The 21,052-nt window shown below is 31.7% G+C and overlaps 1 protein-coding gene across 13 annotated transcripts in view; it reads right to left on the minus strand.

Annotated features, from left to right (window-relative positions):
- Positions 1 to 265: 265 nt before the first annotated feature.
- The window catches only part of LOC145291269 (uncharacterized), a 137,376-nt gene continuing 116,589 nt past the window's right edge, over positions 266 to 21,052 (minus strand). For 4 of the 13 annotated variants that reach the window (XM_080136885.1, XM_080136886.1, XM_080136884.1 and 1 more), the window contains exons 17-20: positions 18,997 to 19,046; positions 17,981 to 18,021; positions 11,617 to 11,703; positions 289 to 496 (exon numbers count right to left, since the gene is read on the minus strand). In XM_080136885.1, the coding sequence (XP_079993011.1) occupies positions 429 to 496; positions 11,617 to 11,703; positions 17,981 to 18,021; positions 18,997 to 19,046 (246 nt within the window). In that variant the 3' untranslated portion in view covers positions 289 to 428. Of the gene's footprint in view, positions 497 to 11,616; positions 11,704 to 13,048; positions 14,156 to 17,980; positions 18,022 to 18,996; positions 19,047 to 21,052 lie in introns of those variants that run through there. The other 9 variants (XM_080136895.1, XM_080136889.1, XM_080136893.1 and 6 more) reach the window with 6 other exon arrangements.

The raw sequence follows: 21,052 nt of genomic DNA on the forward strand, positions 1-21,052 counted from the left end.
CTCATTCTTGTCGCGTGAAGGTCTCTTGAAGAAAGTGAAGGCGACGAGTTCAGGGTGGGGCTAGATTTTTGAATTTTCATTGAGGGAGGAAGGGTCAAGACGAGAGAAAGATTAAAAGAGAGTTATGTTGGTTGGCTGTTTTGTTTTACGGCATATCAACTCTTTTTCCGGTTTCTAATGCCGCAGTGAGTTATGTGAATAAGAGGAAAGTTGAGCTAGCCATCGATAGGTGTGGATGCAAGTATATAGGAAGTGATGATGATGATTTTTTTGGCTTGTTTCTTTTTCGAGTCCTTCGTCATCACATGTTGTAGTTGATTATTGACCTAGTTCTGGTGCTGTTGCAGCCGAGAGAAACAAGAGATGGCACGAGTGTTTGCTCATGAAGCAAGGCCAGCCGCATCTCGAAGTCAAGGGTGGAACAACTATCAAGAGGCCACCACACTCTGACGAGGGCGTTGGAGTAAAGCTGTTGCCGTCTCCACCAAAGGGACGTCTGAAAATTATATATAAGAAAAGAAAACATTTTAAAAAACAAACTGAAGGTGGAAATTAAATTCTTTAAGTTTTACACGTTTCGACAAAGAATTTCATACAAGAATATACAATGTGCCTTCCTTAAGCTTCCAGACTTTTTCAGGTGGACAATTTTATTGATAGTACAACACACATGAAACTCTAGTCCCCTTCCAAGCAATCTCCTTGGCTTGTTGTACCATTCTAACATCTTGAAGGCCCCATGGAAATAACCAAAAGTCACAGAGAGCAAGGTCTGGACTATAGGGAGGGTGAGGAACTGTTTTAATGTCCATCTTTGTCAAATAGTCTGATCTTCTCTGAGTACTCTTAGGACAAACTTTGCGCAAATCTTCCGCATCTTAAATTTCTCATGAATAATTATACATAGTTTTCATATGGACACCAAACTGTGCACTTATTATCTCTATAGACAAACGATGATCTTTATCCATGAAATTCTTTATTTGGCCAATCAACTCTGATGTTATGACTTTCTTACTCCTCCAACATTTCTCATCATCCCTCACAGACTCCCTGACTTCCTTGAATCTCTTATGCCACTCAAAAACTGATGCTCGATTCATGCAAGATGGTCCAAAAGCAGTCTGAAGCATTCCATACGTTTCTGTGACATTTTTATTAGTTAAAAACAAAATTTTATTGTATATCGTCCTTCTAAAGTCTCCTCATGTCCAGATTGCATTCTTGAAATTCACCAGCTGTGACAATCAGGCTTTAGTAGGGTGCATTCCAATTCCTACTGTAGCTGTTCATTTGAACTTGAAATCATAAAAATTGGTCAGCCATCTCATAAGATGTATAGCAATAACATGCAATAACTATCATAATTTTAAATGTCTATTAAAAAAATGTCCAGAAACTTATTGAAGGCACCGCGTATGGATTAAAAACTGTCATGATACGTTAATTTGACGCTAGATACAAGAACATTTAAATTTACAAAGCAAAAATCATAATGCATAGTTATAATGCTTCTAGAATAGTTGTCTTAGGATAAATAAAATTAAGGTAAGTGTCAAATATTGCGATCAAAGCAGAATGCAAGAAAAATTTCTGTATAGATATTAAAATGGTGTTATGCTGTCAAACATTAATGAATGACAAATCATTTTGAGTCGAAATCAATTTAGTATTATGTATGTAAAATTGAGAAAAACATGTTTGAAATCATCACACGTTAAAATAAGCAAAATTACATACCAGGTTAAATTCAGTTGCCATCTTGTCTTTCCTCGTTTATTAACAAAAAAATTTTAATGATGATACAGAATTTTTTTTCTTAAATTCAGTTCATGATTTTTAATGCTTACCAAAATTAACAATTTTGCATCATTTTTATATCCCTTACGAAGATCAAAATCAAGAGAAAATGTTACCAAATGTTGTGAGATTACACTTATTTTAAAAAGAAAAAGCTAAGCATGCGGGGCCCTCCCTCTATGAGTGAAAAAAATTTACTTTCACCAGTCGTTATTCAGAAAAGTGCAAAGAAACAAATGAACGAATGATTTGGGGTCAATTTTATCACTCGGGGGGGGGGGGGGGGGGGATGCAACCAGAGTTCTCCCGGAAAATCCGTTCTGGCAACAATTTACTTTCACCATGACTAATGTTTGTGAAAAATTTATTTAAAAAAAAAGAAAAAAAAAAAAAAAGGAGTGGGTATTGAGAAAAGTGCAAACAATTGCATGGACAAATAATTTGCTGACAATTTTATTCCTAAAATGGTCTCCTGAGAGGAGGGGGGAGGGACACCAGAGTTATCCCGGAAAATCCGTTCTGGTAAAAATTTACTTTCATCATGACTAATGTACATGCAAAATTTTTTAAAAATCCAAGGTGTGGTTATTGAGAAAAGTATGGACAAGCGAACAAAGGGAAGTGAATTACTAGGTCCAATCTCTCCTTTGTAGGGGACCCCCCCCCCCCAAAAAAAATCTTTATGGTGTACGTACTCGTCATGGAACAAAGAAATAATCCAAAAAGTATTTTTTTTTTTTTTTATTTATTGAAGAGAATTAAATTTTATGATTTTTAGCGATTAAGTCTTTTTGGCAGCCATTGATGATCTCTATAAAGAAATAGATAATCTCATTAATCTAATTGAGTTGTCCACCCTTGAATTTTAATGCGACGTTAAAAAAAAATTAAAAAAAATAAATATGGAACCTTGCCACCATCTGAGCTGGCTAGTAATAAAATTTCATTTTCTTAAAAAAAAAAAAAAAAAAACTACTTGATCAATTTATGTAATTTTTGGAATATTTTCATTCTATGGCAGATACGTACATCAAAGATTATTTTTGTATTTTCTGTATTTTTGTTTTTAATTCTAAATAAGAATGGACCTCTCCTCACTGAGGAGGTATATTTAACCATATTGGTCGGCCATAATGCTACAGGGTTAAACTGCATATAGCAAAGATGATATTGCTTTACTTTTTATGTCTCTTGAATGACCAATATTTTGAACTACAGATTTAGGCTCATGTTGATTATCGACTCATTGCTAAAAGAAAGCATTGTGCAAATAAGCAGATGGGAGAGAAATTAGTGCTGTGATTGAGGTGCTAATCACCTTGATTTGTAAGAGTTTTTTTTTTTTTTTTTTTTTTAGTTCTCTCCCACTGCAAGAACTTAAACACCAGGGTCGGAAAGTGGGATTGAGAAGCCATTGTCCCAGAAGAGGGGGACTCTGACCAGCAAAAAAATGAATGACCAAAATAGAACAATATATATTCCTTAATTGGAATTTTTTATTTTTGAGATGAGCATTGTATGTTAATTTTATTTTATTTCGGACTATTAGTCTCATCTTATCTTTTTATTATAAAAAGATAAGATGAGACTAATAGTCCGAAATAAAATAAAATTAACAAAATAGAACAATTTTGCATCATTTTTATATCCCTTACAAAAATAAATATTAAGATATAATGTTACTAAACATTACGTCTAGAATACTTATTCAAATTTTGATCAAAATTCATTACAAGTTTTTAATACTAAAAAAAAAAAAAAAAAAAAATCTAAAATTGAAGGTTGAAAAGTCTCAAGAAATTGAAATTAACAAAATCGTGTTTAATTGTTATGTATCAAAAAGCAAAGATGGTAATACATATTTTTTTTACTAACGAATCAATACTTATCAAAGCCTAAAAGCCACTTGAGGATAAGGGCTAATGGGTATTGTGCTTGTTAATATTGTATTCGGAAACGACCATGTTGTGGTCAGCTAAGAATCAGTCTGATGGTATTGTATTCCACAGACAAGTAGTAGAAAGAAAATGCTCATAGAAGATCAATTTAGTTTTAGGTACACAAAGGGAAAATTATTTGCAGTGGTTGTAGCTAGACGAGTTTTTGTGAATGTTTTACCGGGTGAACCAGAGATTGGAGTTCAGTTAGAAACCTACCATGAACATAGCGGTAGAGCAGAGGAAGGCTAGCAACATTTCTTCTGTAAGAAAGAGGCAGAAGATTTCGAAGTTAGTTTTGTACTTAGGTTAGGAAAAGTGCCCTGAGCAAGTACCCCCCATTATAGCGCTACTAAGACAAAGACGGGAAAAAATTAATTCTTTGAGCAAAACAATTTTGCATTATTTTTATGTTCCTTTACAAAGATTAAAATCAAGATATAATGATATTAAACATTATGTTTAGAATTCTTATTCCAGTTTTGATCATTTTGATACTAAAAAAATGTCTAAAATTTCAAGCCTCAAAGAGGTTTTAAGAAGTTGTAATTCAGATAATCCTGTTTAATTGGTTTCTTAATGACTATGAATCAAATTTAATGCAAATCTGAAATATCTAAGTTTTCAAATGAGAGATTGTGGCCATATATTCCCGAAAACACATTTGAGGCAAATAAAAACATAAAAAATACAATATAAGTGCCGTCTTTTCTATTTTACACCAAATAATTTTGGTCCAAATCGAAAAAAGGGCACTTATACAACCTAATATCACAAGTGCATTTGAGAAGTTTTATCGACGCATAAGCAGAAGGGTCTGGCATATAAAATTGACAGTAGGTTCTTTGATAAGACAGGGGTGCGTTCGAAATGATTTTTTCTGTTTAGAGGACAATTGAACCATGATACTTGACTTCTGCATTTCAAACTTAAATTCAAGCCATTATATAAAAATATTTTTATAAAATCAATTAGGTTCTGTACAGTGCAGTGTAGACTACAATATATTGTGGACTAAGTCACTGTTGAGGAGGCATGTAAAGTTTTCTTCTAGTGTACTGCAGTGGGTCCCCAACTAGAGCAGACAATTTGCTTGAAAAATTGGCAATTTCACTAATTTCAATAACAATTAAAGTGTGGAACATTTGTTGAACCTTATTCAATTCCAGGTAATGTTGGGTCTCCCTGTTAGTTTTTAAATGAATATTAGCAATTATTTTGTGTTTCAATCTTACATTACCTTCAATGTAGGAGCTGATAATTACTACCAGTTGGGAGATTCAAACCCATTCACAAAATCACCTTTTATTCATATAAATAGCAAGAAAGAAAATTAAATGGAAAATATAAATATATTAGAAATTTATAATCAAATGAACCTATGTTGTGAGACTTTCTTATTTTGTCTTTATCATCCAAACACTTCATCTTAAACATATGAATAAATGATAAAATATTCTTAAAAAAATAAAAATAAAAAATAAATAAATAAATAAAATAAAATAAACAAGCCGGCATGTGTGGTCCCCCTATGGTGCTGCATGTGAGATGACGCCACAAAAAAAAAAAAATAATAGTAAAGAAATGATGAATGTGAGAAGTGTGAAGGGTCAACATTATCTTAACATTTTCGCCAAGTTTCAGAAAAATCTAATGGATGGGGCAAAAGTTATGGGGTTAAAAGTGTCATTTTTTGCAATTTTGGGGCATTTGTGACCCCTTTTGAGCTCCTGGGAACGCCGAATCCCAGTGAAAAATGGACAAACGGTGCAGTTTCATGCCTTAATATATTTGAATTTAGCACCATGGAATACAACTACATCAACATACATATCAAGTTTTTGAGTAATATGAAAAAAGAGCTCCAAAAAGGCATGTTTTTTAGCCCTAAAAGTCCCAGAGGGACGCAAACCAGAATTTTTCCAGGGTCACCGATACTGAATTTATATTAAGAACAATGGGCTCCACATTTTGGCCAAGTTTCAGGAAAATCTAATGGATGAATCAAACGCTATGAAGCAAAAAGTGCCATTTTTTACCTGTTTTGAACCCCTGGGGATGCCAAATCCCAGTGTAAATGGATAACGGTGCAGTCAGTTTCAGGTCTTAACACATGTATATTTGAGTTGACCACCATGAAAAACTACTATATAATCAGACATATCAAGTTTTTGTTGAGAAATATGAAAAAAGAGCCAAAACAAGGGGTGTTTTTAGCACTAAAAGTTCCCGGAAATGGAAACTATACTGGATTTATATTAAGAACAATGGGTTTTACATTTTGGCCAAGTTTCAGAAAAATCTAATGGAAGAATAAAAAGTTACAGGGTAAAAGTGTCATTTTGGGCCATTTTAGGGCATTTTTTTTACCTCTTGAGCACCTAGGGACGCAACGGGAATTTTCGCAAAAAAATTTTTTTTTACTGTGCACATCTATTTAATGAAATACAATTTGTGACAAAATTTCAGGAAAAACTAATGGACGGTTACTGGCAACTATCCGGAATAATGGACGCACGGATGGACGCCACTGAAAACATAGGTCCCTCTCCGATAAATCGGCGGACCAAAACCCTGACTTAATGTCTAATACCTATTGTTAAAATTTCACAGAAATTGGAGATATCTGAATTTTTACAAAAGATTTCCACTTCCTTTGCATAAGATTAAATTAAACATAATAAAGGTTACATTTGGACTCTTTTCAACTAGCAACTGTGTTTAAACATTCATAATCGGTGAATTTAGAATCAAATCTTCTATATACAAATACATAAACCTTTATACATAACTCAATATAAGTAAAGATATCATAAATCATGTATGAATGACAATGTTCTTAACTAGCAGAACTTATATGTTCTAAAACTGTCCAGGAAAATCGAGGAAACTAGGAATCACAAACTAGGAAGTGATTTTACTGGAATGTTACTTAGATTTCAGCTAAAATATTTATCTACGTTATAAAATAAATAGCCATAAATAAAACTATGTGCTATCTAAAAATATTCATAAATAAAACTATTTGCTATCTAAAAATATTCATAAATAAAACTATGTACTATCTAAAAATATTCATAAGTAAAACTATTTGCTATCTAAAAATATTCATAAGTAAAACTATTTGCTATCTAAAAATATTCATAAATAAAACTATTTGCTATCTAAAAATATTCATAAATAAAACTATTTGCTATCTAAAAATATTCATAAATAAAACTATTTGCTATCTAAAAATATTCATAAATAAAACTATGTGCTATCTAAAAGTATTCATAAATAAAACTATTTGCTATCTAAAAATATTCATAAATAAAACTATTTGCTATCTAAAAATATTCATAAGTTTTGCAAAACAGTGTGTATATGCTGATCATGAAACATTTGTTTAGGATTTGTGTTGCTACGATTTGTTATTTGCATTGATGGTAGACATTATTGGACGAAGTATGGAATAAGGACCCTGGAAGCGTAGAGACTCAAACCGGATACATTTTAATCGACACCGGTTGATTGCCAATGAACGGGTCATTTGTAAACAAATACACACCACCTCAGTTATTTCTTTTATTTGGTGATTTTAAATATTAAGGAAAAATTTGAAGAAAAGTAGGATAAATTTATTTATTTATGTAGGGTGCGTGTTTTTTTTTTTTTTAGGTGTGTGTGTGTGGGGGGGGCTTTTCTTTTTTTTAGCAAAACCTTTCCATAAACGAGTGTATAGATAGTGTCCATTGAGTCATTTCTTTATTAATTTATTTATTGTGGACTATTATCCTCATCTTTCTTAGTTGTTTCACAACGTTTCGGCCAACTATTCCTCTGGCCTTCGTCAGGTGATATCTGCAACGGGATAGGAACTCTGAATCTCCTAACTGCATTCTCAGCAATTACTGCCTTCCATAGTCGGGTCCGTAATAAATAGCACTCATCTCAATAATGAATTCCAATTAAATAATATATATATACTATTCAGTACGGACCTGACCATGGAAGATCAGATAATAAATAACCGTCGATTTATAAGACCAAACAATCCAACCCTAATCGCCCTTCAGGGCGTGTGGCGCAGTGCATAGACACGTTGAATCTCTACGGTTCCAAGTCAGAATTGTCTGAAGATAGCGATTTCAATCCTACCCATGCTGCCAAAAACGTGGGGGGAGGACAATAACTATGGATGGCAGTAATTGCTGAGAATGCAGTTAGGAGATTCGGAGTTTCTATCCCGTCGTGGTTACCACCTGATGAAGGACAGAGGAATAGTTGTCCGAAACATTGTGAAACAACAACTAATAAAGATGAGGATAATAGTCCGCAATAAATGAATTAATAAACAATACTCATCCCAATAATGAATTTCAATTAAATAATATACAAGTCATTTCTTGTTTTAAAGTGAGTTCATTCTTCACGATTATTCAATTTCATTTTTTTTCTTTTAGGCATTTAAGAAACGCATTAAATATTTGATGCATAAAAATTGTCTAAGTCACCAAATACAATAAAGAGAAGCATCTAAAATTCTCATGAAAAAAAAAAAAAACCATGATCTCTACGTTCGCTTATGTTTCGTAAAAAAAAAAAATAATAAAAAAAAAGAAACACCCCCAACACCCCCCCCCAAAAAAAACACCCAACATAAAAAGTACATTTTCTCCATTTTGTTTAAATAAATCTTTCCATTTATATTAAAAATCAATGAATAAAACAAACAAATCAGGTTATAGACATAATCATTCTTAATATGAGTAGAATGTTTAACTATTCTGTACTTTTTCACCTACCAAGTGGCCCACTGCTACGAATTCAGAATAGGGGCATGTGAGTACCTCTCTAAAAAAAACCCAAAAAACAAACAGAAACAAGGATACAAAAAGTACATAAAAAAACAAGAAAAAATAACACTGCCTATATTAAAAAATAGATATTTAATGTTTTTCTTAAATGCCTAGAAGAAAAAAAAAAACGAAATTGAATAATCGTAAAGAATAAACTCATTTTAAGACGAGAAAGGACTCAAAAGACACCATCAGTATGTTCATTTCCAGAAAAAAACACACCATACATATAAAAATATATTCCCTCCATTTTTCTTTAAATCTTTCCTTAATATTTAAAATCAATGAAAACAAACAACTCAGGTGGTGTATGTTTGTTTAAAAATGACACGTGCGTTGACAGGTAATCGGTGTGAATTGAAATGAGTACCCTTTGAGTCTCTCGGCTTCCAGTCTTATTCCATACTTTGTCAACATTATTTAATCTGATTGTGACTTACAACTCTCTCTTTAACATAACCTGCCAAACTGACTACCCTCTCTATTCCTCCATGAAGACAATATACTCAAGCTAAATTTATTAAATAAACATGTATTTCATTTGATGGTGACTTAAGGACATTATTGAGAATTACACTTATTTAAAAAAAAAACAAAAAAAAAAACAACAACAATACAGAAGAAAAAAAATCTTTACGGTGTACGTACTCGTCAAAGAACAAAGATATATTCAAAAAAAATATTTTTTTTTTTTTTTTTTTTTTGAAGATAATTAAATTTTATGACTTTTAGTAATTAAGTATTTTGGCAGCCATTGATGATCTCTATGAAGAAATAGATAAATCTCGTTAGTCTAATTGAGTTATCCACCCTTGAATTTTAATGCGACCTTAAAAAAAAAAAAAAAAAAAAAAAAAAAAAAATTAGTATTTACTGCTGTCTGAGCAGGCTAGTGCTAAAATTTTATTTACTTATATAACAAAAACTACTTGATCAATTAATGTAATTTTTAGAATATATTTTCATTCTATGGCGGATATGTACACCAAAGATTTTTTTGTATTTTCTGTATTTTTGTTTTTAATTCTAAATAAGGATGGACCTCTCCTCAGCGAGAAGATATATTTAACCATATTGGTCGGCCATAATGCTACATGGTTAAACTGCATATAGCAAAGATGATATTGCTTTACTTTTTATGTCTCTTGAATGACCAATATTTTGAACTACAGATTTAGGCTCATGTTGATTATCGACTCATTGCTAAAAGAAAGCGTTGTGCAAATAAGCAGATGGAAGAGACATTAGTGCTGTGATTGAGGTGCTAATTACCTTGATTTGTAAGAGTTTTTTTTTTTTAGTTCTCTTCCACTGTAAGAACTTGGAAAATAGGATTGAGAAGTCAGCACCCCCAAGGAGGAACACTGACCTGCAAATACTGCCTGGGCAACCCCGTTGGCATTCCCTGGTGAGAGCACCTCATTTTCATTCTTTGATTTTTAAGGTTAATATTTTTTTTTTTTTTTTTTTTTAAGTCGCATTTTCTCATAATTCCTTAATGTTGCATTATTTTTAGCATCCTAAATTATTTGTATGAAAAAAAAAAAAAAAAAAGTCTTAGTTAAACTGGAGTTATCTCTCTTAGATCAATGACAAATTATAGAAAAGTGCCACTAACGTTTTAGCTTGCAAAGTCGGTTTAGTTTGGTTCATATTGAATACAAGTATCGGAACTCGATTCAGTTTTTCTCCACTCATCATCAGAACTGCTTACGACTGCAAATTTCTGGATACCTATTCCTGAAAAGCACCTTACTTTACATGTTGATCAAAACACTTATAAACTAAATCTCCCAAGTTCTAACACCTCTTACTTGAACAGGGATGTGGATGATATTTGGTCAGAATTTTTAACTGTTAATTTTTTGCATATTCCTTTCTTTTTTTTTTAAAAATAATTTGTGAAAGAGGCTGAGCGTTCTTGATGGATTCTATTCAGGAAAGACTGCCTTATTACCAGCAGAAGGATGATAGAAATAGAAAAGGGATCTAAAAATTTAGGGTTGGATGATTAATAAACATCACATAAAAGAACACACGATTGCTGATCTGATGCTAAAGTTCTTCGTTGAACTTGATCTTTGACAATGAATCCATAACATCCACAGCATTTACATTCAGAGCAAGGTAATTAAAACCGGGATTGACCGGGTAGCTGCAGGTAGGCCTTGACATGCGGCAGTAAGACTGCATGCCTTGCAATACCAACTGGACGATCCAAGAGAACTTGGCTAACTAAATTTTCCCTTAAATCTGGCCCTCAGATTGTTTGACTACAACAATTCTGATTTTATGTAAGGTGTGGCTGAGCAAGATATGAACAGATCCAGCTGCAGTATGAAGGTCGAGCTGAAGACCAGGATCACCAGCGCCATTGTGTTATGCAGTAACTTGATCTATCCTTTTTAGGAATAAATGGATTTATCTAGAGACAATACATACAATTGTATCGAAACGTTGTGGTAGCAATTTGTGGTAACTATGCAAGTTTGGGACTTACATTGCCATAACAGTGGGCCCAAGTCGGTAGACATTGACCAAGGCTTGATGCCAATTCTGACGCTGCTTTGGGACTGTCATCAAAACCAAAGGCAGGTTCATTGAATGAAATCAATAGAAGATATCACAAAGACAGCACGGACTCAAGTTTAATTAAGAAATTTAAAAAAAAAAAGATCTATTGTTGTGGCTCAGTGGTTAACAACATGGATTGAGAATTTAAGTGTGCAAAGTTTGAATCGAGTCCATTCTACAAAATCATTTTCATTTGCAATGTTGGCAACCTTCCTGTGGGTCCTTCCTCTAAGCACACTGCATCTTTCTAGAAGAAAATTCCAACTAGAAAGATATTGGGGGAAATCTTAACCCAACAATAGAATCATTTGATTCATATGAAAAGAATTATTTTTGTTTTTAAACTGATTTATGAACAAATATCATTCGTACCTGATCGACAAGTCAAAAAATAAAACGTCTCAAAGTTTCTATTTATAATTCAAAATGCTATTATCAAAGAAAAATCCTTTTTGTCTCCTTACCATTCCTCCTTTCTCTTAAAAAATAAGTCATGCCAAAAAGAGCTGCCAGATTTTTACTATTTCTACAGAAAACTTCATCTTTTCTGTCTGAAAAAGAAAAAGAAGAAAGAAAAACAAAACACTTGTGATAAAAGATAATAATTTTGCTGAAACAACCTTTTATGGTGAGAAAATAAGAAAAAAAAAAATGTGTTTTGTCTTTTTTTTTTATAAAGATTCGCAATTTGCACCAAGATCGTTCAAACTATTCTCATTTTGTACGTTATTTACGCATTTGGCCCAGTGTAATCTCTGACCTTCCTTAAATACATCTTGTCAAACTCTGTAAGAACTTGTAGCGCAATGCATAATAATGTTAAGTAATAATCAGTTCTAAGAGATAATTTTCTGGAGTTGAAGGTTCAATTTGCAGTACGGATGATTTTATGAATATGATTGCGAATTACTAAAGAACTCTACCTGCTCATGTTTGACGGAATGAAAGCAAGCTATCCTGTCATCATATTCAGTTTGACGTTCACTTTACATGATTGCATGTGTGAGAGGTTTTAATAAATTGATTTCTAAATCAACCTATCTCTGACCAGGTCTTTATTTATCCTTTCCTCTCAGGTCTATTTTTTTATCAGTTCCTCCCATACTTTCTTTGACCTTCCCTTGTGAACTGAACCTGCACCTCAACAGTTCTGCATCTACTGACCAAAGAAATCTCATCTATTCTTTCCACAAGGTTATACCTTCAAAGTCTCTTCTGCATGTATCCCGCTATACTGTTCAGATTTAATCTTCCTCTATGGTTGTTGAAATGAAGCTGGCCTTTAAGACTCAGGTTACACATTCATTGTGTATTAAATAAACGGTTCTGTTTGAACTTCTGTACAGTTCGACAAGATGCACTTGATGGTTGGAAAAGATGAGACCAATAGTTTGAAGAATGCAAGAAAATTATCTTTCTGAATTTTTAAGATGAGGATTGATAATTCCTATTATTTGGATCTTTCAAACAACTGTTCTCATTTTCAGTGTTATTTTCACAACATTTCGGTTGCTGTAACCTCCAACTTTGGGTGTATCTTGTCGAACTTGGGAATCTGTTAATCTTTAATCCCACAAAGTAGCATGCTTTTGAGTCACCAACCACAACCAGGTAAAAGTCTTAATTTACAAATACTGAGGATTGAACCTTCAATCTCCAAAACAGGGTCACTTAGAACTAAATTTTAGTTAGTACTTTATCCGTTATGCCATGAGCCTTTAGCCAGAAGGCGATACTAAGAATATAATTATGAATTAAGACTTCTATAACCCTCAAGATGAGAACAGTAGTCCAAAGAAAACAAATATTGATACAGACATTCAAACAAAGCCGGTATATTAAAGCAAAATGTTTTTCAATATACAGCATATAAGCAAAACTTTGGAAGATGAAAAAAAAAGTTTAAAACATATTTTATTATACAGTTAAAGTGTCACTGTACAAGAATATTATTTATACACAACTTAACCATTGTAACAGAGATTCAACTCGTGTCCATTTATTTTTATTTTTTTAAACACGTACTGTGTTCAGACAAGTTGGACGATCCTCCCTTAAAAATTTGCTTGAGCAAATCAGTTCTAAGACTCATGCTGGGAAACTGTTGCAAAGTGCAACAAATGGAACAGTCCAGAAGACTTGGATCTAGGCAGGAGGAGGAGGAGGAGGTCCAAAAGTCGATAAAATTGTCTTTGCAGAAATTTCTGCATTTTCTCCACAAGTACTCGATTTTGATTCCCTATATATAATTACCTTCGGGGTAATTGGCCTACAACCGGGGCAAGATCTCATACCTTAATACTTTGTAACAAGACATGAATACCCATTTTCTCACCAGGTTTGAAAAGGTGAAGGGGATTTTTTTTTGTCATCATCATTATCATCATAACCATCATCGTTGTCAGATGCTGCATTACTGCAATCTTCCAAAACCATCATCACCAGAGCAGGATGCTTTGTTCTGAAAACTCCCTTACCTCGTGATGGCAATCCAGCAATATACAGATCATTTTGTTAGCTGCTCATAACTGCATCCACGGCAAACATTTTCTTGTCGGAAAATAGCTCAACAGTGAATCAAAGCCCCTTCCGTAAGGCTGACACTTTTTTTTTTTTTGTCCTTTCAAATCTCATGTCTTTTACTGATTCAGTCAGGTGTTTTTGGGGTTTGAGAAACTGACTTGCATCATAACTCATTGTAAACATTTTTTTTTTTTTTTTAAAGAAAATAATGGCATCAACTTTTACATCGACTGCCAACTCCCCCAAAGTTTGAACTTCGAGGGCCTTCAGGTATCGCGAATCTTGCTCCTTATTGATTCCTTCAAATGAATTGCTCCACCTGAATACCTGTGGCATTATCCGAACCTTTCGTAACATTTTTTGTATGCTGTGCCTATTGACATATCAACTGGCTTAGAAATTCACTTGATGTTGATTCCGGCGCGGAACAAATCAGCAAAATGTTGTCTTTTTGATCCTTGCTGTGACATAGATGTATACCTGAAAAACAGATGAACTTATGAGACCTGATGCTGAAAATAAGTTTTAAACAAAATGGAACAACAAAAAATAGAAAAAAAATAAATAAATAAATAAAACTGGGACAAAAGAATACAACAACAACAACAAATCCAGGGTTAACTACTACACATTTGTTTGTTTTTCCTATAACATAGATGAAAATGACATTGTTTTTTTTTACAAAACCCTGAAAATATTTTGTATCGATATTAAAATCGTGATCAATCAAAATTTTACCTTTCTATTTAACTTAAAGTTTTCAAAAATCAAGGGACCTTTCATAATCATTTCCTAAGGGCTTATATACTTGATCTCTACATGAGACACATAGATATTCAAATATTCAATTAAATCTCCTTTACTTCTCAAATGTCGAGTTAGTAAAGAAGTTAATCTCCCTAATCAACCAGTTGAATATATTCTAGTATGTATTCCTTGTGGTCTCTTGGACTTATGGGATTCCAAGACAAGAATTGATCTAGTCTGGTGGAGTATCTAGCTTAGTGCTAATACTATAGGCCACATCATTTGAAGATGCATCATTCCTCCTGGGTTTGCCACACTAAGAGGATCTTATCTGGGTCACAAATACTATGTGATTTTGAATATTTAGTCAGGGTTTACTTGTAGGAAAAATATCCTCATGCCAGATTCTCCTGACAAACACCTTTGACACTGGAGGACAGTGTCTAATATGCATTCAATTTTTTCCCTTTACTTTTAATTTTCTTCCTTTGAAGATTTTAACGTCAGGTATGGGGCAGCCAAACCAGCTGCCAATATTGCCCTGCTTTTTATTGAAACCAGCCGAGAGCTCTTTAGTATCCTTATTGTTCTCTTAACTGCAATTTTCTGGATCTCTTTTGCACTTGGTGCACCAGAAATATTAGTCAGGTAGGACTTCAGGTTTAGTATATGCACGTGTTTAGGTGATATTTGAGCACAAATCGAATAAATTTCAATTAGGAAAATAAATGATTTAATAACATTTTTTGTGAAATATATTTATAACAAACTAAAAATATGATTTCACAAAAAAATATTGTGTACATGTTTGTCAGAGTTTAAAAAGTCCCTCTATCAGAATTATGCAAATTAATCCAGTATTTTTGTTTTTAAAAAATAAAATTATCCCCATAAAAAAATTTGGAAGCCATCTTTGACACATGCTTTGGTGATTTCGTCAGAGTTATGTCCCTTTAGCATTGACCTTAATATCTGACAAGAGAATTGTTGATGATATTTGGTTTTTCTTTTTTTACTACAAAAATACTGGATAAATTGACATTTTTTAAAAATCCAACATATGAGGACACAATGACTATTTTGTGCCATTTTGTTTTCAAAAGTAGTTTTTAAATATTAGAGTGAAACTGGATAATCACTCAAACTCTAAAATAATTTTGGCACTTTTTCGTTATAATAATAATGAAATTCAAAAATTGAATTTCAAGTAAAGCCAATGGTACCTTACTTGATCGTCGTGTTGCAGTAATGAACACATCGAAAAATTATGAAAAACGATAAGGTAAAAAATTAATAATGAAAATAATTTTCGAAAGCAATCATCGAAAGCTAAATTTCGCTAAAAATATAAACCGCAAAGGTCAAATTGTAACAAGGGAGGTAAATATCTTTCAAACTCTGAAAATCTTAGCAAAACTCAACTTTCGCTAATTGTCTTCGAAAACTGTTTTTCATTAATAGTTAATTTTCTACCTTGTTGTTTTTTGTAATATGTTCATTACTGTGACACGACCATCAAGAAGATATCATTGGTTTTACTTGCAATTCAATACTTCAATTTTCAAATTTTGCTGAAGGAGCACCATAATTTCAAAATGATTCAAAATAAAATATTTAAAAAAAAAAAAAAAAAATAATAATAATAATAAAAAAATTTTAATAATCAGTTAACGTACTTCCTAACTTCTGGCATGGCTGCTACCAGAAGTGGTGACAAGGCAAATCAGTTCCTTTACTTTTTTCTTCCACGCCAATATTTCTCTTTTTTTTTTTTTTTTTTTTTAAATGTTTTTCTGATCGTTCTTTTTTTTTTTTTTTTTTGTTTATTTAATAATTGAAAAGTTTTTTCAGTCATATTTTAAATAAGAATTATTGAAATATTTTAAAAATAATTATTAAACCATTTAAAAATCTTTTTAAACTATCTTGGGAATATCATGTATTGGATACGTTTTTTCTTTTTATGATGTCTGAAATTTGAATTTCAATAATTTTATTTTTATACTTTCCTAAACATATTTATTGCATAAATTCAAATAAAAAACTTATTAAAAAAAACAAACAAAAAAAAAAAACTTGTATTTTTATAATTTCATATAAAATAAAATCTTTTTTTAAATTTTTGTTATTAAAAGTGCAAATAAAGACTAATTGTGTTATTTTTATCTTTTTTATAATTTTATTAATTTTTATTGTACATTTTTCAATAATGTCCTTTTCTTATATTTTATTTCAATAAATCGCTTTACAATAGAAATACTGAAGAATAAAAGTGAAGCAACTGATTTGTTTTGTCACCGTTTCTGGTAGCAGATATGTCGGAAGTTAGGAAGTACATTAGCTGACTATAATAAAAAAAAAACAAAAACAAAACTGTCTATTAAATTACATTTATCGTCATCCTTTGCTCATCATCGTAGTAGGCAAAAGACGTGTCAAGCGCAGAATCGCAAAACGATGCGAGCGAAAGTGGCAACATTGCTTCTACGCCATTCCTTTGTGTGTTCAAAATGGAACCTTCCCCAACTTATGTACAATTATTGCTGCATTTGACGTAAAATTTGGCAGTACTACAGGTTTATGAATGTGACAAACTAGTACTTCATGCAAACCAGACAACAATGACAAGCAACGTCAAGGGTCATGCAACAGTAATCTAAAATACATGTGAATGGCAAGGCTGATATCCATAAAATATTGACTTTCTACCAACTCATTAACTTCAGTCTTTTTGTTGATAAAAGCATGACAGCAGTACATAACACGTAAAGTGGCCATCTTGAAGCTGTTTGCACCAAAAGAGACTACCATGTTTTATCAAGTCATTTTTTTTGTTCTTATTTTTTTGCAGTGCTGAGGATTGGTCAAATTAGTCCACGACACAAAAAGTCTGTTGTATAAAATAAAATAATTTTTTTGGCAATATTATGATCTTTAATTTATATTTTAATTTCACTTTTAATAAACACTGATTTTATTATTTGTTTCTTATTAAATTATAACCTGGAATAATTGGAAAACCCAGTTTGATCAACTATAGAACACTCCCTCTTAATATATATAACCGTTACTTAAAAACATACTCTTTCTAAACCTTACCACTAAATCCAAATGAACTAAGAAAGAATGAGAATAGTTTATACATTTTGGAGAGGCCCTTGCCACCTGGGCTTAGGGTTAACATTGTTAAGATCAAGGAAGGGTGGTTTTACGTTACTTAAAAATAGTAATTTTTAAGTATAATGCAGGATATTTGAAATATCAAAATAAAATTTAGAAAAAAAAAAAAAAAAATTCCAAAAATCACAAAACAAATAAATTTTTTTTTGAACACTCAATAAATGAAAAAATGGCTGCCTATTGCCAAATAAATTATCATATATATAACAGACCAATTCGAATTGTCACTGCTACGAAAAGCAGACAAAACTGATTGATAAAACATGGCAGTCTCTTTCTGAGTTAACAACTTCAAGATAGCCTTTGAAATAAATGTTTATATATGACTCACACTATAAAATTTAAACAAGATAGACAATTGGCAATCGAAGTACTCACCTTGTTCGTTTATTTGTGAATCTAATTTTTTTTCTTTTTCTCTGGAAAAAAAAAAAAAAAGGAAAAAATAAGTTAAAAATAAAAACTACTTTATATCAATTACAACAGTTAATGGCCAAAAGAAAAAAAAAGTCAATTGTTTAATTATTATCTATAATAAAACATGAAATACTAAAATACTAACTAGCAAGTATAACTTACGCTACCTGGGAACGAATATGAACCTTTGTGTATATATATTTTTTTCCTCTTTTTGTTTACAGAAAGTTTTTAGATTAGACAAGTCATTGGTATTGTCAGTTTAAAACCTGATAATTAGGTCCATTTTAGATATCCATATCAAGCTCTCATCAGTCAATATATATATATATATATATAGTCATCCACATACAGTACTGTTTCGCCGTTTCACAGCTCATCAGTGCGAGGATTGAAACCCGACTGCAGTCAAGGCTCCTAACCATTACTCTATTGGCGGCTGCTGAACGAGTAGTGAATTTAACGATGTTTTGACATCGTCCGAAATACCTCCGCTCGGTTTGTTTACACAAAGAGCGTTGCTTATATGCTAATGGTAATTCGTGTATCACTTCTCAATATGCTCAACTCAAGATGAGGAGCATTATAGTCATCCACATACAGTAGTTTCACAGCTCATATATATATATATATATATATATATATATATATATATATAAAAAATGGCTATTTATAAAAACCATATTTATTATGAAATCTGATGAATTCTAAAACGAAAAGAAATAGTTTTGAACTTTGCTCAACAGAATTAAATCTAGGATAGAATCACGATGAAGAGAAAATAATACTATGGAAATTATAGTGAGGAAAAAAACACGAAAGAGAATCAAATAGAAACCACATCAAGTCTAAGATCTTCTCTCTGCTTACAAAGAGAAGATTGCAAAAATTTCATGTAAATGGTTTCTAGAATCTTCAGATGAAAAGGAGAGTGCGAGTTATATAATCAAACACATAGATTTGAAGTAAATACTTACTTTATTTCTTCGGAAACCATTGACCCCTTTCTTCCCTGCGATCGGCTGCCCTAGACAAAAACAAAGCTGAGTTAATTTGTGAAATGGCAATGTGTTTTTTTCTCTTTTAAGCAAGTTAAATAAATACTGATAAAGTTTGCAAAAAACAAACAAACAAACAAAAAAAAAGTTAAGGAACATTTATGTAAAATGACACATTTTAATTTAGTGTTTGTTTTGATATATATAACTATTTTAACTATAACTATTATTATATATACTAGTGGGACCTGTGGACCGATTTACATGCAACATATTAATGTTGGCATTCTGTAGATATTCAGCGTAAATAGAGACACTCTGATATTATTGTAGATCTTTTGTTAAAACTGCAAAAGTATATATATCTAAGCTAGCAGGGACACCCGGTGTAGCCAGGTTGTAAAATACTTAAATATGATATTTTAATTCTTGCAGATTTCGTACATATTATTAAGTTGCAAATTCAAAAATAAAAAATATATCTATATGACTTTGGTTCATCAGCTTGAATCGAAACTGAATACCAAACACACATATATATATATATATACTAGCATTTCAGCCTGGCATTGTCCAGGTGTTTGGAGGTGTATGTTGAGCAAAAAGCAGTCAATTTTTTAAACTTTGACCCCTATTATGACCCCTTAACATTTATTGTTTTGGGCTCAAATCAAGTTATTAAGTTAGATCCATGTCCAAGAAAACCTATATCTAAGATTTCAAGTGTTTAGACCCAAAATTGTCGGAGGAGTTTGGTAGAGTTCTCAAAGGTCAAATCGTTGAACATTGACTCCTTAACAGCCGAATTTCTGGCCGAAAACCGACCACAAAGATTTTCCCAAATCTCAGTACTCTGTATATCAAATTTCGAGTCTGTAGACTTAAAATTGACAGAGTTATTGCGTAGGGAAATGTACACAGACACATTCACTTATATATATATATATATATATATATATATAACTTTAGTTCCTTCAGTTATAATCAAAACCGAAGCCAAAACTTATGAAGAATTATTGATAAAATTATTTATAAAAAAAATAGATTACTAATAAAGTGCCATCAACTAAAATCAAAACCAAGACTTATGAAGAATTCTTAATAAAATTATTTTGAAAAAATAGATTATTGGAGTGCTATAATCGAAACCAAAACCAAAATTATGAAGAATTCTTAGTAAAATTATAAAAAAATTAAATGACTCGAGTACCATCAGCTATAATCAAAACCAAAACTTATGAAGAATTCTTGGTAAAATTATTTATTACAAGAAATGGAAGTACATAATAATTAAATGACCTGGATGTAATTATGTATATATATATATATATATATATATATATATATATATATATATATGAGAGAGAGAGAGAGAGAGACACAGAAAATAGCACGTTATATTAATATATAGATTACTAGCAGTTCAGCCCGGCTGTGCTCGGGCCCTCAGTACTGTTCATAACTTTATGTGCACATATATATATATATATATATATATATATTAAAAAGTTTGACTCATGTCCATGTAACCTATATCTAAAATTACAAGTGTTCAGACCCAAAATTGGCAGAGGAGTTTTGTAGTGTCTGTAAAGGTCAACTTTTTCAACTTTGACCTCTTGCAGCCAAATTTTTACCCAAAAACTGATTAAAAAGCTTGTTGCATGTCTGAATACTCCTTATGTAAAATTTCAAATGTTTAGACTCAAAATTGACTTAATAGTCTGCTAGAGATTGCAAAGGTCAAATCTTTTGAACTTTGATCCCTTGATAGCCAACTTTTCAGCCAAAAACCGATTAAAAACTTGCCCTATGTCTGAATACACTTTATGTAAAATTTTAAATGTTTAGACCAAAAATTGGCTGAGTAATTTGGTAGAGACTGCAGAGGTAAAATTTTTTAGAACTTTAACCCCAATTTTGACTCCATAACATTTGTTTTGGACTCAAATCAAATTAAAAAGTTTGATTCATGTCCAAGTAACCTACATCTAAAATTTTAAGTGGTTAGACCGAAAATTGGTAGAGGAGTTTG

This window comes from Euprymna scolopes, chromosome 12, assembly GCF_053919585.1.
Source record: "Euprymna scolopes isolate OS-2025 chromosome 12, ASM5391958v1, whole genome shotgun sequence".
Lineage (NCBI taxonomy): Eukaryota > Metazoa > Mollusca > Cephalopoda > Sepiida > Sepiolidae > Euprymna > Euprymna scolopes.